Source organism: Homarus americanus, unplaced genomic scaffold (genome assembly GCF_018991925.1).
Source record: "Homarus americanus isolate GMGI-L3 unplaced genomic scaffold, GMGI_Hamer_2.0 scaffold4896, whole genome shotgun sequence".
Lineage (NCBI taxonomy): Eukaryota > Metazoa > Arthropoda > Malacostraca > Decapoda > Nephropidae > Homarus > Homarus americanus.
In genome coordinates this window covers 13544102-13554537 of record NW_024749657.1, presented here as the reverse complement: position 1 = coordinate 13554537, position 10436 = coordinate 13544102, and the positions used below count along the sequence as shown (strand labels likewise).

The 10436-nt window shown below is 36.5% G+C and overlaps 1 protein-coding gene across 1 annotated transcript; it reads right to left on the bottom strand.

The window, feature by feature from the left end:
* Positions 1-787: 787 nt before the first annotated feature.
* LOC121853622 (methyltransferase-like protein 22) lies at positions 788-10081 on the bottom strand. The gene is made up of 4 exons (XM_042347881.1): positions 9847-10081; positions 8394-8561; positions 8058-8157; positions 788-1905 (listed from the first exon to the last, which is right to left on the bottom strand). Exons 1-4 carry the CDS (start codon positions 10079-10081, stop codon positions 1704-1706), a joined length of 705 nt encoding a protein of 234 aa, XP_042203815.1. The 3' UTR covers positions 788-1703.
* Between the last annotated feature and the right edge of the window lie 355 nt (positions 10082-10436).

Here is a 10436-nt window from a genome sequence, read left to right as displayed (position 1 = left end):
AAAAAGCAAAAGTCACTGTTTTTGTCACAATTTGATCCCACTTTCCACTGTAATATGTACAGTACGTCATTTCAGCAAAAATATTACATTTCCGTGAATGCATTATATCAAGCACAGTATGAATAGAATACCATTGTAATATAACAATATTTTAACCAAAAACTATAAAAAAAACGAGTAACTTCTCTTGAACATCGGAAGGTTAGGTAAAATCTTATGTTTTCTTCATGTATTTTATCCTATTTTACATTAAAATACATCACGTTTCAGCAAAACTACTATTTATTTCCGAGTATATATTCATTCAGGCACAGCTAAGGTAAAATATACATGTGATGTAACAGTTTTTTAACTGAAAACAATTCAAAAAACATGTGTACCGTCTAGCTGATACACTCAACAGCTGGTGGTGCGTGATGCGTCATGCGTCGTTGTAAACAATAGGAGGTTGAAGTAGATTACTGGGTATTATATTAAGTGTGAAAAATAGAAAAGGTTTTTATTACCGGTATTTTTTGTAGATCAATGAGAACTGTGATACTGTATATGATAAGATAAGTTAGCCTGTGCTAAGAACTTCAACATAGACTGCTGAAAGCGCGTTGGAAGGTAATTTAGCCTATTATTTATATATTATTTGTGCTGGGAAAATTGATTCGTTGTTAGGATTTCTGTTGAGCTCAGGTGTGTAAATTCATGGGCTTTCACTGTGGTGCATAGTTCTTTCTGTAATTTTGAGGTTCATGGTTGAAGGTTAATGAAATGGTAAGAAAAAAGTGCAAGAACTTCTGCTTTCAAAATCACCAAACACAGTTGTACATGTAGCTCAGTTAATTTATGGTGATAAATTAACTGACCCATTTTAAAACATAACCTAAATAACCTGTACACTACTGTATATTATGGATAGAACAAGGAGCATGTGTGGAAAACAACCAAGACAAGTTGTTTTTGACACTAAGATAAAAATGGGTCAGATAATTTAGGTGATACTCATAACAGTACAGTACAGTACAATTAGTCTGAGTTGTTACAACAATGTTTTACTCTCCATATCCCAGAAAAATGACCAAAACCACATTCAGTAAAACATAAAAAATTTGTGCTTGAACGAATTTAAGGAAAGTTACTTATCAGCTAACATGAGTAAATTCTAAACTGCACAGTTTTATATCATAGACAGTACAGTAATTCCAACAGAAACGTTGGTACAGTACCCAATGATGCACCAAACTTATTGTCATACCAAGACTGAGTAACCAGTTCATACTTGCTCACTCTTACACAATTAGGACACAGTTGTGTGATGTGATGTAAACTTTGATGAGTACAGTAAAGTACTTGTAGTTCTCTGTTCAGCAGACTCGCCACCCATTAGTACACCTGGTGAGGGAGAACTAACACTACTCCTGTCCACTAATATATGATCCAACTTTCTTTGTATGCACAAAAACTTTTTATTCTGACATTTCACAAAAGAAAGAAATGTACAGTACATCTCATACACCATCCAAATATTTGTTTAACACCAGTCCTTGCACAACAAAATACTTGTTTCAATGTATCACTGTTTTTACTACTGTACAGTATTTGTATCACATTGTATCCAAAATGGCTCTCACTACATTCTACAAACAGAGGACAATCTTCTTTGTGAAAAATAAAGTACTACTGTACTGTAACTTCTTACCACACCCTGGAGGTCACTTAAGTGTAGCTTGGATCTTCCACAGCACTAAGTGCCTTGTGCGCTCATATGTAAAGTACTGCTCAAAGTTGGTGGGTAATTCTTGTAGTGTCCAGTCAATGTGTGAGAGATTCTGAGAGCGCAGCCACTCCAGGCACTGAAGGAAGTGCTCATAACATGGAGCTACTGTATCCATGTCCTCCTGTGTGAAGACATATCTGCCAAAAGATGACACACATTTAAAACCAGACAGGCAGACTCTTGGTACACTGAATAATGTCTTATAAACAGGGTTGGAAAAAATCATGATTAAAAAAAAAAATTAAATAAAAAAAATTGATTTATTTGATTTAAATTGGATTTTTTTTATTTAAATCAATTTTTTTTATTTTTTTACTAATTGCATTAAAATAGTATTTTTCAACCATAAAAACAGTATTTTTCAACCAAAGCTTATTCAGGATAATAAACAGAAAATTGGAATTAAGATAATTATGCAGCAGATGGACCAATGGAATTTAACACTAATATTTTTTTTGTAAAATAAAAGAAAACTGGTAACATATCTTACATTTGAGTGCACAAATCCAAACGTAATAATGAAATTTAAGATAAATGCTCTTATAGGATTACAGTGTTTCAAAAATTAATAACTTAACTTCTTCAAGTCAACAGAATAATATTCTCATTTTGTAAAAAAAAATAATACTGGTAACAAGTTTATTTTCTTACATTTGTAGTATTAAAGTGTATTAAGAATTACCGGTAATAACTTCAAGTCAACACAATATTCTCATTCTGTAAACAACAAAAATAGTTCAAAACATTTAAATTAACTTAGTTGAACATGGAAATGCTTATGTACTGTGACAAGCTTAGATGCCTTTTCCTGTCCTGGGCGATTTCTTACCTTTGAGTGTACAAATCCATATGTGGAAAAAATTCTCTCGACCCCTGCTGATGATGCAACAGCTATAAATAATTGCCTAGGAACATGCATTACATTTTCTGTCATATCATTGGCAAAATACTGCCACCAAGCAAGGGGTGAGAGAGATTTTACAACATCTTTACCAAAATAGACCTCTTTAAATGGTGCACTTCTTCCATGGAAGGACATTAATGTTGAAAGGAAATGTGGAAGAGACTCGCACACATACTGTTCTGCAATGTCTCGCTGCTCAGGAGTCAGATGTCTGCCCTGATACCTTGGATCTATCACATTAGCTAGAAAATGGGCAGGTGTCAATGCTACTTTGATTCTTTTTTCAAAATTATCCATGGAGATGTTCGGGGTACTTGGTTCTAACTACAGAGGCGAACATAAACGCCTGTAGAGTTCTGTAGGTTCTTATTAACGGAAATATACAGGAGTGCGCTTACAAGCGCAGGTAGTCCTTACACTCCTATAGGGTCAACTGACCTCACTCTGACCTCTCAGGCGACATGTGGCAATTGGTATACTAGCAGCTTCCAGATGTTGCCAGGCACATTTATCTAAGCGTGTGGTGACATGAAACAGGGGCATTGCCACACGCTACTGACTAGAGAAATAATGTGTATATACAGAGTACCGTATATCTCGGCCTACAAGACGGAATTTGAAAAAAAAAAAAAAAATCAGCCCAAAGTTAGGGGGTCGTCTTAAGCACCAAAGATAAAATTCTTACCTCTTAAATATTGCGGTTTAGCGTGTCAAGAGTGGTGATGGAAACATGGTAAACCACTCACAAGGTCCTACCACTAATTATTTTATACTGAAACTTACGTTTGGGAAGCTGGATTAAAATGAAGATTACCGGTACAGTGAGTTCTGCTATAACGCGTGTTTTGATAACGCGAATTTGCTCTAACGCGATTTATGAATTCGGAACAATATTTGTATAACGCGATCGCTTGTTTGCTATAACGCGATTTTTGCTTACTATTTCTCCAATTTTGTGGTATTAACTGTGAATATGGTAAAGAAGAATATCTCCAAAAAGCATTCTGATGATAGAATTCCCGGTGATTATCGTAAAAGAAAGGATATAACACTTGAAGAGAAGCTTGATGTTATCAACCTCAAAATCACCCTTCTCCCCATCAAGTTACATTCATATTTTTTCAAGGTAAAGTGTTAAATTTACTGTATGATTTCATTATTAGATATGAATGTAACATTTATTTAGACTGTGCTATCCTTTGTGTTAGGCTAACTACTAAATTTTTTCGATTTCGAGTAAACTGCACCTAACCCTATTTTCTCCATAAGCCCTGTTATTTCTATTACGCGATTTTCTATAACACGATATTTTACAAGAACACAATTATCGCGTTATAGCAGAACTACCTGTATATTAAAATAATAAAAATGTATTATAATCCAGTCTAACATACCGTAAAAGAACAATATACCCCGGTAATAAACACAGCTGCTATCATCACCCCCCCACCCCACCCCCATTTGCCGCTTTACGCGGTTTCACTTTACGCGATTTCTCATATACGCAGTGCCTCGCCAGTACCGAACTTTAACTTAACGCGGTTCATCTACTCATATACGCGTGAAGTATAATTATTTTTTTTTATTTAGCTCATAAAATTCATACAAATTACCCGGCCAGAATACAATTTACATTGCTGGAATTCTTACAATTTGATGATCATTTTGAATATAAACAGAGGATTTTGCATTAGACATACAAATTTTAGATCTAATGTTTACTCTGAGTAAATATGTTATCTTTTGTGCAAAATATATGACATTTATATTCAAAATGTTCCTGGTCTTACAAGGAATCCAGCAATGTCAATTATATTATCCTAACTTTAGTCTGAGGTATTATTTGTTACTAAAAGTTAAAATTAGTTTTTTCACCCAACATTTCTCTGGTAGGGAGGGAAGGTGGGGGAGGGTTGGGACCGACCGACCATCTGGCGCGGTTGGAAGAGGGGGGGAGGCAAGATGGGGTATTTTGATTGACAGATAGTGTCGTGAAGAATATTTTTTTTTTTATTAACTGAAGATATTTGTTTTAGCTCATAAAATTCATACAAATTACTGGACCAGAATATAATTTACATTGCTGGAATTCTTACAATATGATGATCATTTTGAATATAAACATCATGGATTTTGCATTAGACATACAAATTTTAGATCTAATGTAATAATTTGGTTTACACAAAGCAAGTATTTTATCTTTTGTGCAAAATATATGAAGTTTACATTCAAAATATTCCCTGACCTGCAAGGAATCCAGAAATGTCAATTATATTATCCTAACTTTAGTCTGAGTTATTATTTATTACTAAAAATGTAAATTACTATTTTCTCCCAAAGCTTCTCTGGTAGGGAGGGAAGGTGGAGGGAGGGAGGGACCACCCAGCTAGGGCCGAGTATTTTGATTGACAGATAGTGTCCTTGAAGAACATTTCTTTATTTATTTAATGAAGATATATGTTTTAGCTCATAAAATTCATACAAATTACCCGGCCAGAATATAATTTACATTGCTGGAATTCTTACAATATGATGATCATTTTGAATATAAACATCATGGATTTTGCATTAGACATACAAATTTTAGATGTAATGTTAACTCTGAGTAAATATGTTATCTTTTGTGAAAAATATATGACATTTATATTCAAAATATTCCTGGTCTTACAAGGAATCCAGCAATGTCAATTATATTATCCTAACTTTAGTTTGAGGTATTATTTATTACTATACCTGGTTTTCCCCAAAAATTTCTCAGAGGGAAGAGCCAGCAGTGTAGTGTGAGAAGAGGGGGAGGGAGTCGAGTCCATTATTTGAATGGACATTAACTTGGCGACTGTATTTCTCTATTTCTCTTAAGTATTAATTGTGTGCATGTACCATCATAAAATTAAGATGTTATTTTTACTAGAACATAGGTATTGTGTTGGAAAAAGTGGAGTTTGGGGGTCAGCTGGTCTCTATTTCATTTAATCCCATATGTTATGTTATTCACTTTACGCGTTTCTCACTTTCCGCGGTACCCTGTGGGTTACATTAACCGCGTAAAGTGAGGGTTGACTGTATTCCCTGGCCTGCAAGGAATCCAGAAATGTCAATTATATTATCCTAACTTTAGTCTGAGGTATTATTTATTACTAAAAGTTAAAATCTAGTGTTTCACTCAATCATATCTCAGAGAGGTAGGGGCCAGTGAGCTGGGAAGAGGGGAATTGGGTCCATTATTTGAATGGACATTAACCTGGCGACTGTATTTCTCTTAAATATTAATTGTGTGAGCATACCATCATAAGATTTAGATGTTATTTTTACTACAACATAGGTATTGTGTCGGAAAAAGTGGAGTTTGGGGGTCGGGCCAGTCTCTATTGGAATTAATCCCATATGTTCTGTTGTTCACTTTATGCGGTTTTCACTTTCCGCGGTACTCTGTGGTTCAATTGACCGCGTAAATCGGGGTACTACTGTACATAATATACATACAATCCATATCCTTCTTATCTGTTAAATACTCCTTAATATCAGTTTTCAGTTTTACCCAGATTTCTACAGCATCACTTAATAGGGTTATGTTCTCTCTGGACACAGTCCAATGCCACAGCAATAGGCTTAAGTCTCTCTAAATAGTCTTCTGCAGTTCTTTTCAATGCCTTATCATTAACTTTCCTTTCAATTTTCTAATCAATGTCTTCACTATTTTCTTTGCACACTTTGACAAGGGTCTCCCAGTTCTTTAAATAAGATTCAATAGAATCTGTCACTGTGTTCCATCGTGTGTCTGATGGCATTACTAGCGTTGTTCCTCCTGCTCTTCTATACAAAGATCCTGGGATGTGATGATTTCTGAAGTACATAATGATTTCAGTAATGTGTTCCTTAATGTTCTTGATTTGCAGGTCTTGTGAAAGCAAATTTAACAGGTGTGCAGAGCAACCATATGTTATAATGGATTTATCTTGTCCGAATTCACTTCTCATTTTTGCCATATTAGCAGCATTATCTGTTACACAGCTTCTTACTGTGCATCCAAATTTGTCTTCACACTTTTTTGTAGCACATTCAGCTAATTTCAACAGATATTCAGCTGTATGTCTTGATTCTGTGTCTATAGAGTCAACAAGATAAATAAGGTTGTCCGCTGTTAAAGTTACACATACTATAGGCTCATTATGGACATTACTCCATCCATCCTTGGCCATGCAAACTGTTTTCCCACTAAGTTCTTCTGAATAATTCTTAATCACTGAATCGTAGGCTTGATCCAAAAGAGACCCTCCAATTTGATGTCTATTAGGTGGAACATATCCTAATCTTAGCATTATAATCATCTTCATGTTATCAGCCTGTTGCATTGCATATACTTTTCAATCATGTAGAATAAAAAGAGAAAACAGTTATTAGTAAAAAAATCATTTTGATTTAAATCATGATTTTTTTATTCTGATTTAAATCATTTGATTTAAATCATAACAACCCTGCTTATAAACATTCACAATAAAGTCAACACCAAATTTGTAAATAAATGCACATTAATTATATTGAAATAACACAATATCAACGTGCAAGACATACAACTTTCTGTAAAAGATTAATGGCCTTGACAATTACATCATGTGTTGGCCCTAGACTGATGGCTTACAAACAGAGACTGTTGATTAAATAAGTTTGAAAACTGCAAGTAATTGTGAACTGTCTTGACCTACACAGAGAATGACGAGGTATCCTGGAAACAATTATCCTGGTGACTGAGACTAGGGACTCAACTAACAGCCAAGAAAGTTCAAAAGAAGTAAATCTTTTCACCTCTTGTCAGTGTGTGGAGCTCGGGTACCATCCTCGTCTACCCGGAGAGTGACCGACCATCCTCGTCTACCCGGAGAGTGACCGACCATCCTCGTCTACCCGGAGAGTGACCGACCATCCTCGTCTACCCGGAGTGACCGACCATCCTCGTCTACCCGGAGTGACCGACCATCCTCGTCTACCCGGAGAGTGACCGACCATCCTCGTCTACCTGGAGAGCGACCGACCATCCACGTCTACCCGGAGAGTGACTGACCATTCTCGTCTACGTCTACCCGGAGAGTGACCGACCATCCTCGTCTACGTCTACCCGGAGAGTGACCGACCATCCTTGTCTACCCGGAGAGTGACCGACCATCCTTGTCTACCCGGAGAGTGACCGACCATCCTTGTCTACCTGGAGACTGACCGACCAATGAACTATAAGCCATCACAGAAGGACACTGACACAAGGAGGGGGTTCAATGACAGTGTTCTCATGGGACACTTACAATGACCTGTAACATAATGAAAAACAACAACAAAAAAAGAGCATAAATATGTATCTGATTAAGTGATAGGTACACAGTATGTGAGTCTTACCTCTTCTCCAGTGCTACATACAAGGTCTTGTTAGGTGGGTCGCTCATCAGACGCAATATAGTGTCAAAGAAAGCATCAGTCAGTTGATCGTGGTAAATCACTGAGGAGAGAAAACGTTTAAACTAACTCGTGGTTTTTGCTATGACAATTTTAACTTAATTAATCTTAAACAAATGTTTATTAGTTTATCTTCTTCATGAATGTACTGTAAGGTATTGAAAACTTTTATCCTCCTGGTTACTGCACACTAACAACAATTAACATGTATTACTGTGGTCCAAAGTGTGTACCTGTACTGACTCATCCAGGTGGTAACAATGAGATTAAAAACCTTACCATCGGCAGCCAAAAGTACCGACACGTTGTTCTTTATATCTTGTATGTCGTCAATGGTGGCGTGATTAAAGAAGTCAACTTCCTTCACCATTAATTCTGCCTTCAATAGATCAGCGTTTCTCTTGATGTTACGGTTAATGAGATCCAGTATGTCCCCGCGATCAACATCTGCAACAATATATGAATGACCTTGATCAACAACTGCAACAATATATCCCGGTGATCAATATCTGCAACAATTTTTTCCATTCATAAATTTTTTTCTGATGTCCCACACTTTGTGTTGTCATGACAAGTCAGCCAGCATCACTTGTGGGTTGCTGTTGATGTTACTAGGTTCTACACTGTTCACTTTACTAAACATCAATTATAATTATGTCTTTGGGTTTGTGCTCTGAGATTTTAACCTTCTTATGTTACTGTACAATACAAAGTCTACACTGGGAGGGTACAAGGAACCAACACCCTCCATCACAGCTTTTGGTCACACAGTATTAAAGTGAGTGTGTTTAATGCCAGTTTCTGTGTACTATAGCTGTTCTGTTGATCCTCTTCTCAACATATAGAGGACACGAGGAAAACTATGTGGTGATGTGGTAGAGAAGACACGATGAAAACTATGTGGTGATGTGGTGAAGACATGATGAAAACTATGTGGTGATGTGGTAGAGAAGATATGATAAAAACTATGTGGTGATGTGGTAGAGAAGACATGATGAAAACTATGTGGTGATGTGGTAGAGAAGACACGATGAAAACTATGTGGTGATGTGGTAGAGAAGACACGATGAAAACTATGTGGTGATGTGGTAGAGAAGACATGATGAAAACTATGTGGTGATGTGGTAGAGAAGACATGATAAAAACTATGTGGTGATGTGGTAGAGAAGACACGATGAAAACTATGTGGTGATGTGGTAGAAGAGATATGATAAAAAGTATGTGGTGATGTGGTAGAGAGGCAGACAGACGTAGTGGTAAGTATGGCTTGCCCTAAAAGGAGAATGTGAGTTTGGCTAACCTCTCTTAATACAGCATAGTAGTGTACTGTCTGTTGCTTTTAATTTATTTGTCTTTATAAAGTGACCAGGATCAGTACAGGTGCCTGTGTCATCACTTCAACACCTTTCAGTGCTGAAAAAAAAGTAGCCCGGGATTTTTTAAATGTAAATTCAAACCAGGGAAATTTTATTTTCTATAACTTCACATCTTCATGAATCAGGGACCGACTGTAATTGAAAAATTCAATATTTTACTTAAAATGGTATCTTGTACAAAATAGTTCTGTCATTATGATGGTCTTAACATTTACAAAGATATGTACAGTCAAACATAAATATAAGTGTAAGCATGAGGGAAGCTTTACAAGACTGAGGTTTTTACTGTGTAGGTGAACGCAGCAGAGAAGGGCTATTGTCATAAACATAGAAAAAATCTGGAAAGAAACTCTGACCTGTGACAATGACTTGCTTGGCCAACATGGCTGTCACGACAGAGGTGAGGCCAACCCCCGAGGCGACCTCCAGGACGTGAGCATCTTGGAAGATTTCAGGATGGTGTAGGATAAAGTCTGCCAGGAAGAGAGCACCTCGCCACACCTGCTCCCCCACCAGATCCAGCGTGGTCGCACTCTGGTGTTCTGTCAATATGAGATGTACTGTACTGTACACTACAGGTAACAAAGCCATCTCTAAGTGGCATAAAGGTGAACCAAAGGTCCACAATCATAGCATTATAACTTATCAATGCATTATAATAATCCCTATATTGAGAGCTATACTGTCCTGTACCATACTGTAACATACTGTACCATACTGTAATGTACTCCTGTATACTGTACCATAGCATACTGTACTGTACCATACTGTACCATACTGTACCATACTGTAATGTACTACTGTATACTGTACCATAGCATACTGTACTGTACCATACTGTACTATACTGTACCATACTGTAATGTACTCCTGTATACTGTACCATAGCATACTGTACTGTACCATACTGTACTATACTGTACCATACTGTACCATACTGTAATGT